This window comes from Scyliorhinus canicula, chromosome 16, assembly GCF_902713615.1.
Source record: "Scyliorhinus canicula chromosome 16, sScyCan1.1, whole genome shotgun sequence".
NCBI classification, from domain to species: Eukaryota; Metazoa; Chordata; class Chondrichthyes; order Carcharhiniformes; family Scyliorhinidae; genus Scyliorhinus; species Scyliorhinus canicula.
Window position 1 is genome coordinate 63298778 of NC_052161.1, and position 26907 is coordinate 63325684.

At 42.4% G+C, this 26907-nt stretch overlaps 1 protein-coding gene across 13 annotated transcripts in view; it reads left to right on the forward strand.

Annotated features, from left to right (window-relative positions):
• Positions 1–26907, forward strand: part of sgms1 (sphingomyelin synthase 1) — a 162862-nt gene that overhangs the window by 108736 nt on the left and 27219 nt on the right. For 12 of the 13 annotated variants that reach the window (XR_005463694.1, XM_038821273.1, XM_038821274.1 and 9 more), the window contains 2 exons: positions 3210–4105; positions 7472–7589. Coding sequence is in view for 12 of the 13 variants with exons in the window: in XM_038821273.1 (XP_038677201.1) it covers positions 3486–4105; positions 7472–7589 (738 nt within the window). In the remaining variant the exon portion in view is untranslated. Of the gene's footprint in view, positions 1–3209; positions 4106–7471; positions 7590–22368; positions 22794–26907 lie in introns of those variants that run through there. The other variant, XM_038821281.1, reaches the window with a different exon arrangement.

The following is a 26907-nucleotide window of genomic DNA, read 5'->3' on the forward strand; positions in this document are numbered from 1 at the left end:
GGAGTATGTGTGAAAATCTGAATATTGTGGCAATGCACAGAGCAGCAGAAAGTCCTTTTAACAATGGGCTATGTGAGATAAATCACGCCATGATTGATGAAATGCTGCAAAAAAACATTTGTTGACCAACTATATTGTAAATGGTCAACCTCTAGCCTGGACCGTGCATGCAAATCACACTTCAGATGGTTGAGCGCTGCAGCTCCCATAACTTTCAATTATGTGGGACCAGCCCTGACTTTGGCGGGAACGATTTTGTGGAACATTTGAATGCCATGCATGCAGAGAGGTGAGCATTTATTAAGGTGTAGATTTCAGGGGTGTGAAATCAGGCAGTCAGAAATTAATTTTAAGCTCACTGACAATAGTGCGTTATAAAAGTGAAGGTCAAAGAATGAAGTGACCCAAGAAAAGTTATAGGCAATCCCCACAGACACTGGGAGAAAGTGCAAACTCCACACAGACAGTGACCGAAGGCCGGAATTGAACCTGGGTCCCTGGCACTGTGAGGCAATAGTGGTAACACACCTATCCTGGACATGTACAAACAACAGATTGTGGCAGATAATGGGCTAACTGAAAGTAGACCAAGTGATGGTGAAGATTAGGATAGGACCATTTATCTCAAAGTTGGAACTAGCATGACAGGTATGTCAGAAGGGGCGAGTGAGTGGAGGGAAGTCACCATAGTAGGAAGGGCAGGAAAGGCCACCGGGAGATACAAAAACTGACTGAATGTACAAGACAACGGGCAGAATATCCGATATATGGATTGCAGTGTGGTAAATCAGGAAACGCAATGAGCTCACAATGTGGGCCTAATGGTGATTACAGCCCAAAGAAAAGATTCAGAACTTGTGAAAGAAAGTCTTGACGCAGGAGGAGCCGGGTTGATTCGTAGTCCAGAAAGGGACAGGAGATCAAGCAGGGGAATCATTTAACGCGAGCAAGACCCAAAGAACGGACAAGGAGCGCCACAAGAAGTAGGGGACCCCGTGATCGAGAAGCTGTAGTGGCTATTAACAAGTTAAATGGTAAATTGGTAAAGGAGACAAAGCAAAAAGAGCTTGATAGTTGGAGACAGTTTGGTGTTTACACTGAGGTGCTGGACATTGCCTCTGAGATGGACATGCACGGCAAAAGTACTTCCCAATAGTATGTATAAAGCTAAAGCCAGACTTGCAGCTCAGGGGTTTGAGGAACAACAGGACGACCAGGAAGTTCAAATAGACTTCCCAACAGCAGGAAAAGTATGCTTGAAGATTTTCTTGGCTCTTTTAGCAACATACTCATGGAAATGGAAATCCATTGACACTAAGCAGAATTTTTCCACGGTAAACATTTCAAAAAGAAGTATTCTTAAAGCCTCCAAAAGAAGCTGGAGATAGAGAGGAGAAATTATGGAGACAAAAGCTGGAGATAGAGTGGAGAAATTATGGAGGCTAAATAAATGTATTATGCACTGAACGAGGCATCCAGGGTGTGGTACTTTTCAGTCACTCCATCCTACTAAAAGGCAGCTGTCTTCAGCTAAAAGCAGGTACAGCAATGATTTCTCTTTTCTTAATGCTCATAGATACGTTTCTTTGTGTGTGTCGGGGGCTGGAATAAAATCTGCATATTTTAAAATACTTTCAAAATTGGAGGCCGGGCTTCTGGAGCTTTTAAGTATAAAGGGTTGGCCTTTGGCAGGCTATGGGCATAATCCTGACTCGACAGTCTTACCTGAAGAATGTTAATAGGATTCCGAAAAGTGGGGCCAGATCCCCACCAGAAGTCTCTGCAACCAGGGAGAAGCCTCTCATTTAAGAAGCTTAATTAGGCAATTAAACTGGTTATGCACAAAAATAAGACTAGGTGCATGCTATGATGTATTAGCATTAAGCGCCATGCTGAAATGTTACTGTTTGGGAAGTGCTAACAGCAAATAAGACATTAAGAAATAAGTTTCGAAGAATGTGCTTGCAGGTTTCCAGACCTCGGTGACCCAGAAGGGATGAAATTAGTTAATTTTAGTGACATTTCGTGTGTGAACCTTACAGATGGTTATTAGAATACAACAGGCTTCATTATATTTTTAGTGGGACGAAACAATAAATGTCCATTAGCTTGGGAATCAAATACATTTTTTTTTTAAATCCCCTTGGCTGCAGAGATACTTGCACTGGTGCAAGCAGCAGATATTTATTGAGTAATTTTAAGGAAATCCTATGGGGCAACTGGGAACAAATGCTATATATCTCGATAATCAATGGCTCTGGGGAAAATGTCAATTCGACAAAGTGCCACGGGAAAAGAGGTTGAGCGTTGATCTTGTGATTATAAAAGAGATATTGGAAAGTAAGGAGTTTGCCAAACTAAAATGGGACGGCACAAATCACCAGTTAAATTGTATTACAAAAAGAACTGCTGGCCCAAAGAAATTGTTGGGTATGCTTCAAATAGGGCGGGGCACTGTGTTATAATGGATTATGAAATTTTTTTTTTTTTTAATGTTGTGACCTTCATTTTCTTTTTATTTTCAAAATGGTGGGAAGGTAAAGTATATTAAAGATTGATTGATTGTCACATGCCAGCATGTGATGTGCACCTAGTTGAATGTTGTGGTAAAACACAAAAAACAAATTTTCTAGTAAAACAGTTTGTATGACGCAATGTGAAACTGAGTTCTTTGCTTGTTATTGCAAAATGTACAATAAGATTAGGAGTGTGAACGTTGACTACATAATGCGTGGGTCTTAAATGTGTTCTGGTCTATACCACAGTCATGGAGTTGTTAGTTTCCAGTTTTGCTCTTTTCACTTGATATCGTTACTATTCTTTGTTCACTGCTTATGTAAACTTAAATAAATTCAGCCCACAGTTAAATCTGAAATGATATACATAGGTCTACTCATGTAAGTGGGCAACATCATAGTGAAGTTTCTTTATAGGTCTTTAATATGTAGTTACCTTTCCCTTCAGCGATTCAGCAGTTTTTTTGTTTACCTTCACTGGAAAGCCCTAACATTTAGCAGACACACCCATGGTGGCTTCAATTTATATTTAAACTTAAATGATAGAGGTACAAAATTAGTTTACTGATTCCACTTTGGTGCTAATGTTTTTCTTGTTTTTGTCTTTTTACAGAAACGTTCTTTTTATATATGCACTTCTAATGTTTTTCTTGTTCTTCCATTCCTCCTCACTCCCTCCCTCTCCCTCAATAGATTCACCCATCTCACAAAATGGAAATTAAGTGCACCTGAAAGATACAAGCAATGAGGATGCCATGATGTACTAGCTGGGAGAAAAGCAAATCATCAGATAAGCTTCAAGTGCCAAACTGGATTCTTGAAAAACCCATTTTGTTAATGTTCTCAAGACAGAATGATCAAGCCATGGAAAGAACGTTTCTTTTTACCTGGGAAGGGTAAAATACTGGTTTTGAGGATGCTGCCAACTAGTGCCCACTTTTAGCTCATCTGAAGTTGTTTATTACTTAAATGGAGGTGGTGGAATGGTCATCCAAAGACGTGCTTGCCTGGCTGACCGAGCATGGCATGCAGGAGTACACAGATGCATTTCAGAATAAGCTCGATGGCCAGGGCTTATTGAAACTGTCTCGGGAAGATTTCCAAAGACCCCCTCTATCTCTTGTTGCTTCAGACAATGGCCAGCAACTGCTAGAAAAAATAGAAACACTAAAGATGGAACATCACATTGAAGTGCACAAGAATGGTCATGCCAATGGTCATCTTAACATGGGTTCTATGAATGCTGGCAGTGAGAATGATGTCCATAATAAAACCAAAAGAACTGGCTTAGCAAATGGTTATCGAAAAGAAATGATTCAAATCTCCATGGCAGAACTGGAGCAACCTCCACCTCTGGAATGGTGGAAGACTGGCGTGGCTTTCCTTTATGCACTTTCATGTTTTCTACTTACCACGGTGATGATCTCAGTTGTCCACGAACGTGTGCCTCCCAAGGAGGAACAGCCACCTCTACCAGATAAATTTTTTGACTATTTTAATAGGGTGGAATGGGCCTTCTCCATCTGTGAGATTAATGGCATGATACTTGTAGGATTATGGCTGGTTCAGTGGGTGCTAATGAAATACAAGTAAGTAAAATAAGTGATGAATTAGATTTCCCTTTTGAAGTCTCATCAAATGTTTCTTGCAAGTATGTGAATTACTGAAATTAGGTCAGTTTTTTCCTGGAAAAATATTTTCTTTCAGTAATTTAAAACAAGTCAGAGAATCAAACTATTGCTCTCTGGTTTAATCTTTTAAGGCAAAGGATCAGTGTTCTGTAAGTTAGAAAATTGTAATAGTTTATTGCTTTCTGTGAAGATACCAGATTTCCTGTATTATAATGGAGTAACCTAATTTGATTTGTTCTCATCACAGAAAATCTATTGGAAATTAAAATGTGGAAGGAAGGAATAAAAAAAAAATTTGGGATATTATACTTTACAACTAACTGTATTTACTTTGTCACATTTCATTTGGACTGAACGCGTATGCAAGACTTTTGATAAGGTGGTCACCTATCAGTTCAACTTAATGTAACATAACTGCAGTACAGTGGTCAGGCAGTGTATTGAACCTGTTGGCTGCAGAATATTGATTAGAGAAAACAACCTTTTTGAAAAGTTAGCCGTCATGTTGCAGACAGCATGTGCATATAAGTGCACACAGGTTTTATCAAGTTGGCCTGACTTGGAGTTCATAATATGACCGGGGTAATCATAGCTGTGAAATGTTTGCGCCCATTTCTCATCCTTGACAATTATAGTCTGATGCTGCGGTTATTCCGAGGCTGGTATACTTATTTCAGCATGATTTAATTATGTGGGAGAGGGAGTAGAGTCCAAAATTTGCAAGACGCACAATATAACAGATAAAATGGAGTAAGGTGGCATGGAAGTTAACTGGTGCCATTTTGATTAGAGAGGAGCTGGATGAATATTTGGTTAAAGAAGGGTCTTGAGGCACAGGACTAAGTATGGAGTTAAATCATGTGAATGTAGAATTATAGTTCCACTTGAACCTCTTTCAGATGAATATCAGATTGTAATGTGGTCTGGAGTCAGATTGGATTGGATTTATTTATTGTCACGTGTACCGAGGTACAGTGAAAAGTATTGTTCTGCGTACAGTTCTGACAGATCATTCTACACATGAAAAGAAAATACATAAGGCAAACATAAAATACACAATGTAAATACATAAATACAGGCATCGGGTGAAGCATACAGGTATGTAGTACTACTCAGTCGAGAAGATGTGTGAAGAGATCAGATCAGTCCATTAGAGGATCGTTCTGGAGTCTGGTAACTAGTGAGGAAGAAGCAGTTTTTTAATTTGTTAGTGCGTGTTCTCAGGATTTTGTATCGCCTGCCCAATGGAAGAAGTTGGAAGAGTGAATAAGATGGTTGGGATTGGTCTTTGATTATGCTGCCCGCTTTCCCAAGGCAGCGGAAGGTGTAGTGAGAGTCAATGGATAGGAGCCAGGATCGTGTGATGGACTGGGGGGTGTTCACGACGCGATAGTTTCTTACAGTCTTGGGCCGAGCGGTTGCCATACTAGGCTGTAATGCAGCCAAATAGAATGCTTTCTGTGGTGCATCTGTAAAAGTTGGTAAGAGTCAATGTAGACATGCCGAATTTCTTTAGTTTCCTGAGAAAGTATAGGTGCTTTCTTGGTTGTAGCGTCGACATGGGCGGACCAGGACGGATTGTTGTGTGCACCTAGGAATTTGAAGCTGTCAACCATCTCCACCTTGGCCCCATCGATGCAGAAAGGGGTGTGTATGATACTTTGCTTCCTGAAGTCAATGACCAGCTCTTTAGCTTTGCTGACATTGAGGGAGAGATTGTTGTCGTTACACCTCTCCACTAGATTCTATATCTCCCTCCTGTATTCTGACTAATCGTTGTTCGTGATCCGACCCACTATGGTCGTGTCGTCAGCAAACTTCATAGAATCATAGAATTTACAGTGCAGAAGGAGGCCATTCAGCCCATCAAGTCTGCACCTGCCCATGGAAAGAGCACTCTACTTCAGATTAAGCCCACGCGTCCACCCTATCCCAGTAACCCCAACTAACCTTTGGTCACTAAGGGGCAAGTTAGCATGGCCAATCCACCTAACCTGCACATCTTTGGACTGAGGAAACCGGAGCACCCAGAGGAAACCCACGCAGACACAGGGAAGAAAGTGCAAACTCTACACCGACAGCCACCCGAGGCTGGTATTGCACCCGGGATCCGGGAACTGAGAGGCAGCAGTGCTAACCACTATGCCGCCCCTTGGAGTTGCAGCCAAATTTTGCCACGCAGTCGTGTGTGTATAGGGAGTATAGTAGGGGGCTAAGTACACAGCTTTGCGGGTCCCCAGTTTTGAGGACTATCGTGGAGGAAGTGTTGTTGTTTATTCTTGCTGATTGTCGTCTATGGGTTAGAAAGTCGAGGATCCGGTTGCAGAGTGAGGAGCCAAGGTTTTGGGGCTTTGATATGAGCTTGGCTGAGATTGAAAGTGGAGCTGTAGTCAATAAATATGTGTTTGATGCAGGAGCCCTTGTTATCGAGATGCTCAGGGATGAGTGAAGGGCCAGGGTTTGTAGGATTTGAACTGACCTTTAGGGGCAGGTCAGAGAGGAATTCCATTTTCTCTTGGAAACTTTAATTCACTCTGATTAAATTATGAATTGATGAAAGAATGAATGCCTAACCCTGTTTCATTACAAATTTAGAGTAAGTGAGTTTTACTCTGTAGAATATATTTGTCATTCCACTTGTAGATTGTGTACTTAAAGCTATAGTAGTAATTATTTATGTGACATTACATGGTTGTAACCAGAATAGTAGTTCCCTGGGATGTGGGCGGAGGGGTGTGGAATTTTCCTGGGAGGACAGATCTGAACAAAAGTTTTAAAATAAAATGCTTTCCAAGGCTGGAATGAAATAGGGCATTAAATCCAGTCCAATATCCTATTCAAGTTTTCAGTTTCATTTTCTTTCTGCTTTGAATGTGATTTAAGGATTGGCAAAATAAGGATTTTGCTAACAACTGAACAAATCTGTACATTTCTGTCGTGGATAGTTGTACAGACTCAGTTTTGGTCTTTCATCTGTGCTGAGTTAATTGTTCTAAGCCAGAGCTGTGTCATAATTATCTTTGTTAGGTAAGTGGGAATTCAGCCAGAGACACTCTTCATGATCAATGTCCAGTGATGCTTCATACCCCACAAAATGGGCATATAGACTCCTCAGTTCCTCTCTTCAGGAGAGACGATAAACAGGATTTCATCTTAAATAATTCAGTCTTGGACTAGAACAACATAAAACCTTTTGTATATTTGAAGTGGCTTGGAAACAATTTGAGCAAGACTGCCTTATTTGATTGCAACTACAGTTTGAAATTTTAATGGTTCTTTTTCCCCTTTGTCTCTCCTTTTCCCCCCCACCCCACCCTCAATCAGATCTATTGTGGGCAGGAGATTCTTCTTCATAGTTGGCACACTTTACCTGTACAGATGCATAACAATGTATGTAACAACACTTCCAGTGCCTGGCATGCACTTCAGCTGTTCTCCAAAGGTATGTTTTGCTTATATCTCCACAGTTGAGGTTAACTAATCAGAAATTCTAAATCCCCTAAAGGTGTAGAACTCTTACAGGTAACTTCAGGCAGAAAAGAAAGGTAGCACAATCTCTTTCTAATTTCACAAGGAAATTGATTTTTGCTATGTTCTCAAGAAATTTGTGACTGCAATGAATGTATTGAAGTCTGTTCAACATTCTAAATAGAGATTAAATTATTTTAGGGAGATGTTGCAAATTACCAACTAGTCAGAAATAAATGCATGCAAATTATGAGTATATATTAAGCAGAACATAATTCATGGGTGGTGGAGTTTACTTTTCGAATACCTAATTAAATAGAACATCGACAGTGGGAAGTTTATGGAAACTTCTTTATTCATTCATGGTATGTGGGCTTTGCTGGCTATGCCACCATTTATTGCCCATTCCTAATGATCTTGAGAAGATGGTAAACTGCAGTTGTCTTGAGCTGCTACAGTCATTTTGGTGTCACTGCACCCATAATGCTCTTAGATAGGGTGTTCTTGGACTTTGACCACTGACAATGAAGTAGCACATCTATATTTCCAAGTCAAGACAGCATGTGCCTTAGAGTGGAATTGCGCCGCTGCCCTTGCCTTTCTAGCTGGTAGTCTGCAGGTTTACTCGGGACTATTGAAGAAACCTTGGTGGGCTGCCACAGTGCCACTTGTAGATGGTACACATTGCAGTCACGAAATGCCAGTGGTGGAGGGAGTGAATGTTAAAGTTGATGGATGGGGTGCCAATTGAGTAGGCTGCTTTGTACTTTTTGGTGTTTCGGCTCTTGACTTTGGAGATGTACTCATCCAACAAAGTGGAGAGTATTTCATCAGACTTGTGCCTTGTAGGTGACGGAGAGGATTTATGGAATCAGTTGGTGTTATTTACCTCCGAATTCCGAGCCTCTGACATACTCATATAGTCACAATTCTTTGGTTGGCCTAGTTAAGTTTCTGGTCAGTGGTAACCCACAGGATGGTGATGGGGGAATTCAGCAATGGTAGCGCTGTTGAATATCGTGGAGAGGTGCTTAGAATCTTGCTTGCTTGAGGTGGTCATTTCCTGTTACTTTGTGGCACTGATGTGATTTGCCATTTAACAGCCAAACCTGATATTTGTCCAGATCTTGCTGCATGAGAATATACACTGCTTCATTACCTGAGGAGCTATGAATGGAACTGGGTGATACCCATGACGTTATCAGCCAACATCATCACCACCTTATCATAGTGGGAAGTTGACTGATGAAGTAGCTGAAGATGGCTCGCCCTAGCCCTTAGAACATAGAACGATACAGCACAGTACAGGCCCTTCGGCCCACGATGTTGCACCGACATGGGAAGTCAAAAACTAAAGGCCATCTAACCTACACTATGCCATTATCATCCATATGCTTATCCAATAAACTTTTAAATGCCCTCAATGTTGGCGAGTTCACTACTGTTGCAGGTAGGGCATTCCACGGCCTCACCACTCTTTGCGTAAAAAACCTACCTCTGACGTCTGTCCTATATCTATTACCCCTCAATTTAAGGCTATGTCCCCTCGTGCTAGCCACCTCCGTCCGCGGGAGAAGGCTCTCGCTGTCCACCCTATCTAGCCCTCTGATCATTTTGTATGCCTCTATTAAGTCACCTCTTAACCTTCTTCTCTCTAACGAAAACAACCTCAAGTCCAACAGCCTTTCCTCATAAGATTTTCCCTCCATACCAGGCAACATCCTGGTAAATCTCCTCTGCACCCGTTCCAAAGCTTCCACGTCCTTCCTATAATGAGGCGACTAGAACTGTACGCAATACTCCAAATGCGGCCGTACCAGCGTTTTGTACAGCTGCAACATGACCTCATGGCTCCGGAACTCAATCCCTCTACCAATAAAGGCCAACACACCATAGGCCTTCTTCACAACCCTATCAACCTGGGTGGCAACTTTCAGGGATCTATGTACATGGACACCGAGATCCCTCTGCTCATCCACACTGCTAAGAATTTTACCATTAGCCAAATATTCCGCATTCCTGTTATTCTTTCCAAAGTGAATCACCTCACACTTCTCTACATTAAACTCAATTTGCCATCTCTCAGCCCAGCTCTGCAGCTTATCTATGTCCCTCTGTAACCTGCAACATCCTTCCACACTGTCTACAACTCCACCGACTTTAGTGTCGTCTGCAAATTTACTCACCCAACCTTCTGTGCCCTCCTCTAGGTAATTTATAAAAATGACAAACAGCAACGGCCCCAGAACAGATCCTTGTGGTACGCCACTCGTAACTGAACTCCATTCTGAACATTTCCCATCAACTACCACTCTCTGTCTTCTTTCAACTAGCCAATTTCTGATCCACATCTCTAAATCACCCTCAATCCCCAGCCTCCGTATTTTCTGAGGTACAATGTTCTGGGGTTGAGATGATTGGCCTTTTAATAAACTCAACCTCCTTTGTGCCAGGTAAAATCCCATTCAGTGGCGTGTTTGATTCCCATTGATTTCAATTTTATGAGGGCCTTTTGATATACTTGGCCATGCATTAATGTCAAGCGCAGTCATTCTCACCTCACCTCTGGAGTTAGGCTCTTGTCCATGCTTGGATCAAGGTTCCAGTGAGGTCTGGAGCTGACTGGTCTCGTTGAAGTATTGGTGAGCGGGTTATTTCTGAATAAATGGTGCTTGAGAGCACTTTCAACAATGACTTCCATCACTTTGCTGATCAGGGAGGGTAGACTAATTGAGTGATAATTGGAAGGGTTTTTGTCTTGCTTTTTTATGGACAGAACATACCTGGTCAGTTTTCCACTTTCTGTTCAATACAAGAAAAGCACGCCATAAATTTTTTGTCCGTAAGAATCCAACCAACAAAATTTAACATAGGACTCTAGCAATTGGGAAGATAATGGATTTAAAGAACAGACTTTTTCCTGAATAGAGTCGCTTAAGCCCTTGTCTTAAAGCCAAGATGCTTCTATTTTTTTTTGAGTTCATAGGTTTTTTTGAGCATCATGTGAGTTAGTTACAAGTTCTCAGTTTGAAAGTTTGGAGCACTGTGATAGCGGATTGTTGCATGGAACATGGTTTGTTTTTATAATACCTCTTTTCTCTGGATGTGGCGTCACTGGTAAGTCCAGCATTTATTGCCCATCCCTAACTGCCCTTGAAAAGGTGGTTGTGAGCAGCCTTGAATTGCTGCAGTCATTCCATTAGTGTTAGGTAAACAGTGTTGCTGTGAGTGATACAATTTAATTTTGGAAAAGGTTGTGTTTATTTGATCTTTCTGATTGAAGGAGAATTTGAGGACTGCTAACCTCTTGACAAGGCTGCCCCCTGGGATTAATTCAGTGTCTCTTGCCTTTGTTATGCACCCAGCTGGTCTTTCTGTACAAAAATAGTGAAAATGTCAAATTGCTGGGATTAAACAGGAGCATCAGTCTTATTTATACCAGCTCTTTGAATAAATCGAAGTTTGTAGATTCTATCTGAGACCATACACGAAGTGTAATTCACTGAGTTAATTAAATATTTCTCAAGATTCCAGTCAGGCAGAGAACTTATAAATTTGTAGAAAGGACGACGATTCCCAGTTAAACCTGTACAAAGGGGCTGGTTTAGCTCACCAGGCTAAATCGCTGGCTTTTCAAGCAGGCCAGCAGCACGGTTCGATTCCCGTACCAGCCTCCCCGGACAGGCGCCGGAATGTGGCGACTAGGGGCTTATCACAGTAACTTCATTGAAGCCTACTCGTGACAATAAGCGATTTTCATTTCATTTCATTTCAAAGGGCAGGGCTGGATAAATTATAAATTCTCATTTGCATGTGGATTATTTTAGTTTGTTGTACTCAACACCCAGTACCAGTTCGTTATTCTAAAAATGTCATTTGCGGAGAAAAAATAGAGTTAATGTTTCAGGTCTGTGATCTTGCGATAGCCTGAAATATTCTCCCTTTTTTTTCTCCCCACCGATACTGCCAGACCAACTCTTTGCTGCATTTTCTGTCTTTTTCCAGATATCCAGTATCTGCAGTACTTTGCTTTTGTAAAATATAATTTGTACAGTAACTTTGTTATTGTGTTCCAAAATTAAGCCTACTAATTTTCTTGCAGAATATACTCCCAGACTGGTTAAATCTTGGTCATGTGGGACATGTATAAATAGTCCTGCATTGTTGCTCTGAATCATTTAATCACAAGAAAGCCTTGTGAGCATTTGAAGTTTTGAGATGCGACAGATAATCCATACTTTTATATGTTTTTGGAGAGCTTTGGCTAATACCATTTATTTCATTTTGATGGGATATTGAACGTGAATGGCAAGGCCGGCATTATTGCCCATCCCTAATTGTCCTTGAGAAGATAGTGTTGAGCTGCCTCCTTGAATCACTGCAGCTCATGTGGTGTAGACACATCTAGATGCTCGGTACCAGGGATGGAAGAGAGGGGAATCGGGGAGAATTGGAGAATTTACAGTGCAGAAGGAGGCCATTAGGCCCTTCGAGTCTACACTGGCTCCAGAAAGAACACCCTACCTAAGCCCACACCTCCAACCTATCCCCGATCTCAGCAACCTAACCTTTGGACACTGCATTACAATTTTAGCATGATCAAGCCACCTAACCAGCATATCTTTGGACTTGTTGGAGAAAACAGGAGCACCCAGAGGAAATCCATGCAGACACGGGGAGAACGTGCAGACTCCGCACAGACAGTGACCCAAGCCGGAAATCGAACCCGTGTCCCTGGTGCTGTGAAGCAACAGTACTAACCACTGTGCCACCAAGCCGCCCCTTTTTAAAATTCCATCTGCCGTGGTGGGATTTGAACCCAGGTCCCCAAATCATTATCATGGGTCTCTGGATTACTAGTCCAGTGACAATATCACTATGCCACCGCAATCCAGTGACAGTCAAGGAACAACATCTGGTGTTTTGCAGGTGTTTGCTTCCATACATCATCTGCCCTTATCCTTCTAGGTGGTAGACTTCACAGGTTTGGAAGTTGCTGTTGAAGCAGGCTTGGCGAGTTGCTGCAGTGCACTTTGTAGATGGTACACTCTGCAGCCACTGGGCACTAGTGATGGAGGAGCATAAGAACTAGGAGCAGGAGTAGGCCATCTGGCCCCTCGAGCCTGCTCCGTCATTCAGTGAGATTATGGCTGATCTTTTGTGGACTCAGCTCCACTTTCCGGTCCGAACACCATAACCCTTAATCCCTTTATTCTTCAAAAAACTATATATCTTTACCTTAAAAACATTTAATGAAGGAGCCTCGACTGCTTCACTGGGCAAGGAATTCCATAGATTCACAACCTTTTGGGTGAAGAAGTTCCTCCTAAACTCAGTCCTAAATCTACTTCCCCTTAGTGCATATTTAAGGTGGCGGATGGATTGCCTGTAAAGTGGCGCCTTGTCCTGGATGTATTTACAGCACAGAAGCAGGACATTCATCCTAAAAGGCCTCTGCCAGTGTTGATGTTCCACACAAACCTGCAACAATGTTGGGTACCTCAGCTACTCCCTTTGTAGCAACTTCCCTTTGTTAAGATTTTTCTCTTGAATGCCATGTTGGATTTATCAGCAATGATCATTCTACATGGGGCCCCTAGTTCTTGTGTCTCCTCCAAGTTCTCTACGCCCGCCCTATCATACCCTTACATTACCTCAAAGGCCTCAACCACGTCACTGTTTCAACCTTTCCTTTTCTGGGGAGGAGAGCCCCAGCATGTTCACTTTTTTCCTCAATTGTAAACTTCCAATCTGATATCTTTGTAGTAAATCTTTTTTGTACCTTCCTCAATGCCTTTCTCTATTAAGCAATCCTTTGTTATGTACTGAAACCCCAGCAACTTCATAGCTACATTATTTCCTAAAGTATAAGTAACATTGCAGCAATATAATTAGTGAAACACTGAAAGGCCATCAGTTAAATAACAATTGATATTTAAATACTGCCTTTAATGTAATAAAACATCTTGAGACACTTCACAAAGTATTATAAAACAAAACATGGCTCTAAGCTATATTAGACCAAATGAGTAAAAACTTTGACAAGGTTTTAGTGGAAGAGAGGTGGAGAAGGATGGGGAAGAAAGTCTAGAGCTTTAGGACCTAGGTAGCTGAAGCCATGGCCACCAATGGTGAAGCAGTTATGATAGGGAATGTTTGAGAGACCAGAATGAGATGATTGCGGATAGCTTGAAGAATTAAGCTAAGGAGGAGGTTGCAATGGTAGGAAAGGCAAAACCAGGAAGGGATTGTTTAGCACTAGTTTAGCACACTGGGCTAAATCGCTGGCTTTGAAACCAGACCAAGGCAGGCCAGCCGCACGGTTCAATTCCCGTACCAGCCTCCCCGAACAGGCTCTGGAATGTGGCGACTAGGGGCTTTTCACAGTAACTTCATTGAAGCCTACTTGTGACAATAAGCAATTTTCATTTCATTTCATTTCATTTGAAAACTAGAATTTTAAAATCCAGATCTTGTTTGAACAGAAGCCAACACGGATCAATGAGCATAGGATTAATGGGGAACGGGATTTGGTCCAAGTTAGGATACGGACAGAAGAGTTTTGGATGCCCTCAATTTTAGAGGGTAAAATGTGGAAGACAAGCCAGGGTTGCATTAGAATAGTGAAGTCTAGAGATAACAAATGAATAATCATTCATTTCTTTAAAAGTTAGAATGAGGGAGAGCCCTATCTCTCCACCCAAGTTCATAACGGGAAGGACAAAGGCTGACTACTTATATTTAAAAATTCCAGAACATCATTAATTCAGGCTTCAAATTACACCCATGTTCTTGTGCAAAATACAACCAGCTGAGTGCTTATGGCAGTAAAGTTCTACATTTCACCACCTTGTATTGATTTGACTTGAGCTTCTTTAGTATCGCTGGAAGTTGCTCTCGACTTGCCTGGCCGAGTGTATGTGATCAGACTCCTGTCTTGTATTTTGTAAATGGTGGAGAGGCTTTCGGCAGTCGGGAGGTGTGTTACTCACTGCAGCATTCGCAGCCTGTGACCTGTTCTTGTAGCCACAGCATCTATATGGCTGGTTTTAGTTGAGCTTTTCTGGTCAGCTGTAATTCCGAGAATGTTGCTGGTGGGGGATTTAACGATGGTAATATTATTGAACATCATGGTTAGATTTTTGCTTGTTGGAGATGGTCATCGCTTGGGGTGTTACGGGTCACCTGTTAAAAGGAGTTGTGCTCCGAAAATGAATGACTCCAAACAAACCTGTTGGACTTTAACCTGGTGGTGGAAGACTTCTTACTAGACTCTCCAGCCAGAGGAAATGTCATCCGCACCTTCAGTCTGACCAACCGAATCAGAATTTTATGTTTTGGTTTAATCCTTTCCCCTAAATTCCAGTGAATACAGGCCCAGTTGACCCAATCCCCCTCGTATGACAATCATACCATTCCAAGAAGCAATCTGGTGAACCTTTGCTTCATTCCCCCTCTGTAAAGTATATCCAGTCATGTGTAAGGAGACTAAAACTGCACACAGTACTCACTGTGTGGTCTCACCAATGTCCCATACAGCTGCAGTAAGGCATCCTTGCTCCTCTTACAATGAAGGCCAATGTACCATTTGCCTTCTTAGCTGCTGGCTTGACCTGTATGCTTGCTTTCAGTGACTGGTTTTCTAGGACGCCCAGGTCCCTTTGTATGGCAGCGTTTCCCAATCTATCACCATTTATATGATACTTCACCATTTTGTTTTTCCGTCTGAAGTGGATAACTTCATATTTATCCACGTTATACTGCATCTGCCACATTTTCTCTGCTCCCGTTCTCTCCTTGAAGGTTTACTCGCAATCCCATGGTGGTGTCATCAATCTAAATTTGGAACCGGTTGAGGAGGCATTTTAAGTTTAGGCATATTGCCGGTATTGGCCCTTAGATGTGGGAACCATAGGTTTATACCTCGAAGGATGGATGCGATGTATGGAAGGTAGCGTGGTGAAAGGATAGAGTGTGTAAGGGTTTTATCAGGGATAAGTTTGTGGGGTTGGAGGAATTGCGGGAGAAATCTGAGTTGCCAAGCAGGAATGAGTTTAGGTATTTGCCAGTGTGGGACTTTGCAAGAAAGGAGTTACCATCATTTCCTAGGCTACCAGCGCATGTGTTGTTGGAAACGTTGTTGATTCCGGATGAGCTAGGGGGGGTGAAAGGGAGGATTTGGTGTTTCAGGGATTGCGGGGGGGGGGGGGGGGGGGGGGGGGGGGGGAAGGCTCTAATGGAAGGGATTAAGTGGAACAGGGAGGAAGAGCTGGGGTCGGGGGCCTGGAGCGAAATAATGCATCGAGTCACCTCAACCTCCTGTTGTGTGAGGATGAGCCTTATACAATTCAAGGTGGTACACAGAGTTCATAGGGCACTGAATCATGTGAATGGGTTTTTCCCGGGAATGGAAACATAGAACATACAGTGCAGAAGGAGGCTGTTCGGCCCATCGAGTCTGCACTGACCCACTTAAGCCCTCACTTCCACCCTATCCACATAGCCCAATAACCCCATCTAACTTTTTTGGACACTAAGGGCAATTTAGCATGACCAATCCACCTAAACTACACGTCTTTGGACTGTGGGAGGAAACCGGAGCACCCGGAGGAAACCCACGCATACACGGGGAGAACGTGCAGACTCCACGTAGTCATCTTAACTCTCACTATCCCCGACAAAGTCTTGAACACCGCCTCCCAGATATCTCCCAATTTTGCAGACCTTCAGAATATATGAGCATGGTTCGCCAGCCCCCTCCCACAAACCTCAAAAAGGGAAGCATGGTAGCACATGTGGCTAACACTGTGACTTCACAGCACCAGGATCCCAGGTTTGATTCCTGGATTGGGTCACTGCCCGCATGTTCCCCCTGTGTCTGCGTGGGTTTCCTCCGCGTACTCTGGTTTCCTCCCACAAGTCCCGAAAGACGTGCTTGTTGGGTGAATTGGACATTCTGAATTCTCCCTCGGTGTACCCAAACAGGTGCCGGAGTGTGGTGACTAGGGACTTTTCACAGTAACTTCATTGCAGTGTTGATGTAAGCCTACTTGTGACACTAATAAAGATGAATTATTATTATTCTATCAATGCCATTGTTCTTGGGTAAACCACAATAACTGCATCCTCACCCTCCCAATCGAAGTTCATGTCCAGCCATGAAGACAGGTCTTTAATTCTGGCACTGGACAGACAGCATTATGTTCAAAACACTTGGTCACATCGTCCAAGAGCAGTATCTATTTCCTGACTACACTATCCCTTTTTGTTAGTATTTTGCTTTTCACTCTCCCAATTGAATTGTCCTGCACCATGGTGTTAGTTTACCCATCCGCCTTGCAGTTCTTGTTCACACTCACACAGGTAGCAAGCATCTCCCACCCAAAGCTTTTCCATCACTACATGTTAGATCCCTGCCCTATACCTGTCTACTGCGCAGTCGTAGCCCTCATCCTTTGCACCTGATCATCGACCAATTCTAACATCTGATTTAAACTCAAGTGACGGCCTCCTGGGACAAAGTATCTTGGTAGCCCTCTACCTTCCTGATGTCCTGCGATGTGTCCAGCTTAGAATCCAGCTCAGTAGCTCAAGCTGCAGGCATTTAGCACAAATAAGACTTTTCACGATTGCAGTGCACTCCACAACCTCCCATATATTACACTTGTGCCACACCACCTTCCTTGCCATGTTTGGTAGTTGATCTGTCACTAACTTTGGAAACTGCAACCTGCTATTTTCCTATCTTAAAGATGAAAGAAAAGCACTCGCCAACTGCTGGGGGTAAAGCAAAAAAAATAGAATTATAGCACTCCTTCCCCATTGCACCCACTTCTCAACTTTCGCACTCTTTACAAAACTTTGCACAACACTGTCAAGTGATGCAATTATTTACATTCTTTTCAAATTATTAAATCTGTTCTGTTTGACAGTATAAATAATTTTGTGACTTGCCTTTTTTTTTTAAAAAGTCCATGATGCAGATAACAATAGGGGAGATGCTTATGAGGAGGAGGCAAGACGAAGCCACTGCAGGGATTTGAGAGTATTGGGCAAAAGACTGTACCTTGCATTAGTGGGAGGCTATAATTCCGGGCCTGGAAGTGTCGCAGTAGGGGGATGTAGGCTGTTCCATGAGGAAGCACTGAGATGGAGTGTGGGAGCATCTGGAAAGGTGTTGCTGGCTGTGTAGTTACTGGGATGAGAGTCTTGGATGTTCAGAAGGGTGGAAAGGAGTTCTAGGGTTTTGCTAAACGAGGTGGAAAATGGCTTTGGAAGTTCTTGGTGCTTCGTGAGCTTCTACTGTATTATTACAAAATAGATCACAGTTCGAGATGCCATGATAGCTGTTTTGTTTTTAGAGATGGGTAGCAGGGATGGAAGGAGTGGGAAGTGGGCACATCTTTAGCAGTTAACAAGGAGGGGTGTGATGTTCGGAGTTCTGTAGGTTAGTGTTCATGAATTCCCTTCCACATCAAAGTTTTACAAAAGGCTACTTTTTTTTTTAAAAATGAGAGTTTCTAATTCTTTTTTCCTTTTTAAGGGCCATTAAGTGTGGTCGATTCACCAACCTTGCACATCTTTTTGGGTTGTGGAGGTGAGACCCACACAGATACTGGTAGAATGCGCAAACTCTGCATGGACAGTGACCTGGGGTCAGGATCAAACCCGGTTCCTCAGCGCCGTGAGGCAGCAGTGCTAACCACTGTACCACCATGCTGCCCTTTTTTTTTTAAATTTAGAGTACCCAATTATTTTTTCCAATTAAGGGGCAATTTAGATTGGCCAATCCACCTATCCTGCACATCTTTTGGGTTGTGGGGGTGAAACCCACGCAGACACGGGGAGAATGTGCAAACTCCACACGGACAGTGACCCAGGGCCGGGATTCGAACCCGGGTCCTCAGCGCCGTAGGCAACAATGCCATACTGCCCTTTTTAAAAAAAAAAAAAAAAAAATTTAAAGTACCCAATTTATTTTTCCCCCAATTAAGGGGCAATTTAACATGGTCAATCCACCTACGCAGACACGGGCAAATGTGCAAACGCCACAAGCGTAGTGACCCGGGGCAAGGATCAAACTCGGCGCCGTGAGGCAGCAGTGCTAACCACTGCACCACCGTGCCGTCCTTGCAGAAAACTACTTGAAGTGCGTTTTGCAGTTATCCTGCCCTTTTAGGAATTTTGTCTTTGCCTTCCCAATCACAACCAGGATTATCCCTTAGTTAAAGGCACAGAAATTACTTTACTTGAAGCCACTACTTGATCAGAGTGGAAAATGGCTTTTGGGATTTCTTTGATTCTGCAGAGAACTGAGTAGTCAGGTTAGATGAGAGCTTTGGCAACAGAAGAGGGAATATGGGGAGGGCTAGGAGACGATGTTTGAAGGCCGCAAGCAGGTAGTGCTGTTCTACATGTTAGCACAATATTACCTGCCTTGGAGCCAGACTTGGGGAGAACCCTATGGCTAGTGACTGTATAAGTAGACAAGTTTAAGCTTAATGGAAACCCAATGTAACATCGGAAGTAAGTGTTAAAAGAAAATGCATGCACTGTAATCTATGTGTGATAAAGGTTTTGTGGGAAGTGCACTTTGGTGACGAGCATTGCATCCTATTGTAACCATTTTTGGCCATGTTTTTCCACTAACGTTTTCCTTTTGCGTACATTGAGGGTGCCATTCGGTGATCCTGTGGTAATAAGTCTGTTACCCAACTTACACTCAATGTTTTATATTCACAGCTTAACTTGTCAATGGTCATGTCTCAAGCCACCTGCTAGTATATTAAATAAATTGTTCACTCACTAATTATTATATACTTATGAAATATTTGGCAACGGGAATGGCAAAATCAGAGTTTAATTGCTGTTCTGCTCGCAAGTTAGAACCCGGGATAAAAGTGCAGTTTTTCTTTGGTCGGGGTGCTCAGATAATTGTTTGATTATTATAAATTCCCTGAATATATTCTCCTCTTGAATGTTTGTGGGATGGGGGTGTGGAATGGAAGTTCATTGGAGGGGTAGGGGGATAGAATTTCTCTACTGACTGGAGACTGCAGACTGGATTTCTGCTTTTTCTGAACAGAGATAACAAATCTTCCATGTTGATAGCAAGTAAGGATAGGGTTAGTATTATGGCAAAGTTCTGTTTTAAGTATCATTAGATATTTCTTTAAGGTTAAACATCTATTTGATAAGTAAACAATGTTGCCTTCGTACATAGCTAATCAGGAAGCTGTAGACATTATGCTTCGGTTATTTTCTGTCACTGGCGGGTTTTATGTATTTCAAATGAGTTTGTTATTGTTTTCCTTCGTTTGTTTCAACTCTTTGAAGTGAGACATAGAAGTTTGAAGTGAATGGCATCTGAAGTGTCTGTGCATGTTCTTATAATGCAGGTAGATTTTTGTCAAGCTGCTTAGAAATAAATTTGCCCACAGGGTGATGGAGAAGTTTGACACAGGAAATTTGATGCGATGGACAGAAAATGCTGCACATATACCATTTTAACTTTATTGCTAGTGGATATCCTGAGAGTGTCTACACACGGTAAATCTCACTTTCTGTTTCTGCCTTTCTTGTCAGTCTCCATTGCCTTTCTTTTAGTCTGTATATCTTTGTCTCTCAAGTCGTTTATCTTCCTCTTTTTGATGAAAGGTGGCAAATGACATGGGGAGATAGATGAGAGTGTGAGGGATGCATTATTCTCTGACTTAATCTATGAAATACAGTTTGTGTATGTAATTAAGAGTGTAAACGTGCCACGTATTATAGAGAACCAATTGCACTGCTGCCCCAGGCAGTTCGTTCTGTAGCTGGAAACCCCATTCTATTTTGTCCATGATTCAACCTTGCTTAACTTCTATACTCTTGGTCCCATATTTCATTCCACCCCCAATTGCTCCATTTTCACTTAATTTTGCATTACCAAGCTGATGCACCGCATGTACCACAGGTAGCATACTATAACAAAATAAATTCTTGTAAGATATTGTACACTTGCTTCCATTCTCCAGTGTGCACTGGAGAAATACTTTTGCTTCTTTTTGATAAAGCCTCTTATGCTTTCCATTTGTATGTAACGATGGGCACCTCCTTCAGCACTGTATGTTCTATGTTCTTTGATGCATTTATTAACAGATAAATGTTTGTGTTAGTGAATTTCACATTTCATGTATTAAGTTCTGCCTTTGTTGTATTATCTAGATCACTATCTGAATAGAAATTATTGCACGTTTCTAGGAGGTAAAAATAAGAAAGAAAAACTCTCAAACTTGGTGTCCTTCTGTATTGCCGCTCAATGACTCAATTTTCTTTTATTGTTGCTTAGGTTCCCCGTGACAGGGTACCAAAAGTTGAGGGTGCTGAAATTCTCTACCACAAAGGGCAGATTGTTGTCGTGCAGGTTGTGTGGCTGAGATGGCATACCTCAGTCACAGTTGCCTGGTGAATCTGTGCACCTCCAAGACTACTCCTCTGTCTCCCCTCCCAGCTAACTTGAATGCTTCGGTGGACTGGCTGCTTGAGCAGTAACAATTAAATATCCCACTATGTCCTCTGCAGTATTATGCTGTCCTCTGATCCTGCTCCATATTAATAATGGTGCAATAGACAGTTCACATGTGAACGGAATTCAGCTTTTCATTTACTGAATCTTCCCTAACATGGAAGACTTGTGAGCTCAAAGCCTGGATTGGAGTAAAAGTTTCACTTGCATATGCAATCAGTCTTAGCGACTGATAACATTCAAAGACAAATTCAAACTTTCCATTATTAACAGAAAGAATGCAACATCAAGATTTTGCATTTTAAAGATGTTTATTATACCAAATATTTATCTCAAATTGATTAAATACCGCATTAATTAAATACCACAAGACGGTGCTCCTTCCCCTGGCATCTAAGCAGAAACTTAAGCGGGAGAATCCAGTTAAGGTCGTGCAATGCTGGTCCGAGGCAATGGAAAAGCTCTGACGTGACTGTTTGGACCGGTCCATGTTCAAGAACTCAATGGTCAACCTAAATGAGTTTGCAACCACTGTCACACACTTCATCAGTAAGTGTGACGATGATTGCATGCCAAAGAAGGTAGTTTGTACGTTTGGCAACCAGAAACCATGGTTTAACCGGGAGATCTATACCCGACTGAAGTCCAGGTCTGAGGCGATCAAGACAGGCGACCCTGACTTATACAAGAAATCTAGGTACAACCTCCACAAAGCTATCAGGGACACCGAGACAACACCAGATTAAGTTAGAGTCACAGACTAACACACTTCTTGGGGTTGGTTTAGCACAGTGGGCTAAACAGCTGGCTTGTAATGCAGAACAAGGCAGCAGTGCGGGTTCAATTCCCGTACCGGCCTCCCTGAACAGCTGCCGGAATGTGGCAACTAGGGGCTTTCACAGTAACTTCATTGAAGCCTACTTGTGACGATAAGCAATTATTATTATTAATGAGACGAACTCTTGTCTATTGTGGCAAGGCTTAAACAACATAACGGGCTACAAAGCAAGCACCCGATTAACGCAATGCATTCTATGCTTGTTTCGAGCAGGAAGCCAACAAACCCGTTATCAACTGGCCCCAACAGCCTCAGACATACCCATTCCTATCGTCATAGTCTCAGAAGTCAGATCGGCCTTCTTGAAAGTGAACCCATGGAAAGCAACAGGTCCTGACAGAGACCCTGGTTGTGCACTCAGATCCTGAATGGACCAACTGGCGGGTGTGTTTGTAGACATCTTCAAACTCTCCCTACTCCATTCTGAGTTTCCCACCTGCTTCAAGATGACCACCATCGTATCGGTGCCAAAGAAGAACCAGGCAACATGCCTCAACGACTACAATCCCGTGGCCTTGACACCTATCATTAAGAAGTGCTTAGAGAGGTTGATCATGAGACGCATCAACTCCATATTTCTCGAATGCTTTCATCCACTGCAATTCACATACCGCCGCAACCAGCCAACAGCAGATTCTATCTCTCTGGCCGTTCACACATGCCTGGAGCATTCCAATAACAAGGACTCCTATGTGAGTCTCCTATTGATTGACTACAGCTCCATCTTCAACACCATAATCTCAGCCAAGTTCATATCCAAACTCCAAGACCTCGGACTTGACTCCTCCCTCTGCAACTGGATCCTCGACTTCCTGACCCATAGACAACAATCGGTAAGGATAAACAACGACACCTGCTCCACGATTGTCCTCAATACCGGGACCTCGCAAGGCTGTGTACTTAGCCCCTTCTATACTCCCTATACACACATGACTGTGTGGCAAAATTCAACTCCAACTCCATCTTCAACTGCGTGGCAAAATTTGGCTCCAATTCCAAAGTTTGCTGATTATGCGACCGTAGTGGATTGGATCTCAAATAGCGATGTGTCAGAATGCAGGAAGGAGATACAGAACCAAGTGGCATTGCGCATCGACAACAATCTCTCCCTTAATGTCAGCAAAAGTAAAGGAGCTGGTCATCAACTTCAAGAAGCAAAGTGCTGTACTCACCCCTGTCTGCATCAATGGTGTTGAGGTGGAGATGGTTGACAGCTTCAAATTTCTAGCTGTGCACATCATCAACAGTCTGTCCTGGTCCGCTATGACCAAGAAAGCACAACACCGCCTATACGTCCTCAGGAAACTAAGCAAATTAGACATGTCCATATTGACTCTTACCAATTTATACAGATGCACCATAGAAAGCATCCTATCTGGCAGCATCACAGCTTGGTATGGTGACTGCTCGGCCCAAGACCATAAGAGGTTACAGAGTCATGAACACAGCCCAGTCCATCATGTGAACCTGCTTTTCATCTATTGATTCCACACTTCCTGCTGTCTTTGAAAAATGGGCAACATAACCAAAGACCCCCCCACCCCTCCAATCTCTTCCATCAGATCGAAGATACAAAAGTCTAAGAACACACACTAACAGATTTAAAAACAGTTTCTTCCCCGCTGTTGCCAGACTCCTGAATGACCTCTTTGGACTGAACTGATCTCTCTACGCATCTTCTGTACTGTTGTTGCACCGTACTCCATATGAATTGCCCAGTTTGGAACACAATCACACAAGCAACAGAAAGAACATGCATTAAACATATTGAACTTCAATAGCCAACCATTATATGTATGATCCATTTCAAAAGTCTTGTTGGTAGCACTCATACCTTTCTGAATTACATAAATCTTCATTGTCGCAAAGAACAGGATGCCTTGAATTGTTTCCTTAACTCCTGGATTAAAGGCACTTCCAATTAGTTAGGGAAACAATTAGCAGCTTGCATGATATTTAACCACCTTTCACGAGGGTGAGCTCCTTCAGACTACCTGCAGCCTGCTACATTGCTGTCAGTTTCTTGGTGGGCTGATTTTTCGAGGATAAAATTAACCCCAGTGATCTACAACATCTTGTCTAGCGTTGGACCTTTATGGCACTTGAATTCCAAATGCATTTAACTTCAAACCTACTTTCACTGGAAATTGCCTGTGATTGTGTGTGTGTGGGCCCTAGGAAATGTTGTAGATTTCTGAGGAGTCTGAGGAATAGGGGCAGTCGGCTGGAAGTGTAGAGCAAGCAAATAAATTTTCAAAAGAAACAATTGGCGGGGGCTTTCTTTCTTGAAAAAAATCGAAATAGCAATGAAGGCATAGAACGGTTACAGCACCCCATTCAGCCTGACTTATCCATGCTGTCTTTCTTGCAAGAGCAGTTCAGCTGGTCCCACACCCCCACGTTTCCTCAATAGCTTTGCAATTTTTCTTTTCTTCAGATAACTATCCAATTCTCTTTGGAAAGTCGCAGTTGAATCTTCCAGCATCATGCTGTCAGGCTGTGCATTCCATATCCCAACTAGTTGCCAAGTGTAACAGTTTTCCCTCATGTTGCCTCTGATTCTTTGTGTCCTCTGCTCCTCGTCTCCTTCCTCCAATGGAAACAGTTTCTGCCTATCCGATTTGTCCACGCTCCCTCGTGATTTTCAACCCCTCTATCAAATTTCTTCAACATTCTCCTAAGAACAACTCCTAACTTCTCCAATCTGTTCCCCATAAGCAGTCCCTCATCCTTTGAACCATTCTCATAAATCCTTTCTGCACTTGTTGCAGAATAAGGATTTGTGATGTAACTTCTTTGCCTCAGTACTTGTGCCTTTAAAGCCCAGAATCTTGTGCCTTATTAACCATTTTCTCAACCTACTCTGCCATCTTCAACAGTTTGTGCATGTATATCCCACTAGATTTCTCCGCTTCTGCATCCACTTTGGAATTGAACCCTTTATGTTGCAGTTCATTCCGCTTACAAAACTGTATCACGTCCCGCTTATCTGCATTAAATTTAATCTGCCACTCGTCTCCCTCGCCCTCACTCCCGTTCTACAGCCTATTTCCAAGTTTTGTTTCATCTGCAAAATTTGAAATTGTACCCAGCCCTGGAGCCCTACGACATATTTCCGCCAGTCCAGAAAAAACTCCATCGCTACGTTTACCTGTCATTCAGCCAACTTTGCATGCAAGCAGTCACTATTTCATTTATTCCATGAGCTTCAGCGTTGCTGACAAGTCCATTATGTGACATAAATGTCTTTGCAGGCTGGTTTGATACAAATCACCTGCATTACCCTCATCAACCTCTCCAAAAAGCTCAATTAAGTTTGTTAAACATGATCTGCCCTTAATTTGTGCTGGCATTCCTTAATTCATCCACATATGTCCAAGTGACAGTCAGTATTTTCTGGAATTATTTTAAACGTGTTCCCATTGCTAAGGTTAAATTGATTGTAAATGACTGGAACACCAGCACTAATCCTTATGGAAACCTCACTAGTACAGCCTAGCAACCTGAAAATGACTCATTCATTCATGCTTTGTTTTCTGTATTTTAACCAACCCTTTATCAATGTTGTTACTCCCAAACAATGTGAGCTACTATTTTGAGCAGCAACCTTTTTGTGGCACTTGTTAAATACCATACGAAATCCAAATTTACTATATCTGCTGATTCCCTTTTAGATACCCTGCTAGTTACATCCTCAAAAAACTAATCGATTTGTCAAAAGTGATTTCTCTTTCATAAAACCATTTAGGCTGTGTCAAATCATATGATCCTCATAAGTGCCCAATTGTCATCGCCTTAATGGATTCCAGCATTTCCCTGACTATTCATCGAATCAGTCAGAAGGAGGCCATTCAGCACCAACCCTCAGAAATAGCATCCTACCTATGCCCACTTCCTGGCCCTAACCCTTTAATTCCACCTAACGAGCACATTATTAAAATAATCTTTATTGGTGTCACAAGTAGGCTTACATTAACACTGCAATGAAAACTGAAAATCTCCTAGTCGCCACAGTCCGGTGTCTGGGTACGTCGAGGAAGAATTCAGAATGTCCAATTCACCTAAGAAACATGTCTTTCGGGACTTGTGGGAGGAAACCCAGAGGAACCCACGCAGACACTGGGAGAACCAGCAGACTCCGCACAGACAGTGACTCAAGCCGGGAATCGAACCCGAGCCCCGAACGCTGTGAAGCAACAGTGCTGACTACTGCTGTGCCAAAACTAAGGGGAAATTTAACATGGCCAATTCACCCAACATGCGCATCTTTGATCAGATTGATCTCAAGATAACTGTCCTGTAGCTTCCTGCTTCATTGAATAGTGTGTTATGTTTGCTGCTTTCCCATCAACTGGGACCATTCCAGAATCTCAAATTTAAAAGATTGAAAACCAGTGGTGTATCCACCACCTTTATTAGAATGGTAAGATGTAGGTCCTCAAGTCCAGGGTATTTGTTGGCTTTGAGTCAATTTAATTTCTCCAATGCTTTTTCTTCACTGTCAATAGCTTCTTGGTTTGTCATTCATTTTGTGTTTTTTGGTTGTGTTATGGGCCAGGGTTTAGAGAACCCCACAGTGTATCATAGAATTCACCTGACCCACAACTTTTAATATATTGTGGTATGGGGAGCAAACAGCCCATTCTACAGGGTTAGTACAGCAGAAATGAAAAAGTATTTTTTTGAAAACAAAACAATGTTTATTCTATGAACTCAAGTTAACCTTTTTAAAACATACAGTGAACATCTTAGCAACCATCAATTCAAATACAACCCCCAAAGAATACAACACTAAGTAACCCTTCATAACTTCCCAAACAACATCCAGAAGACCCAATAATCACTTTTCAACAGAACCACATTAGGTTTACATTCACTACTGAGAACATTTATAATTCTGAATTACCAAATGATCAAGAGATAGTCTTTTGATGGCAGAGAGAACAG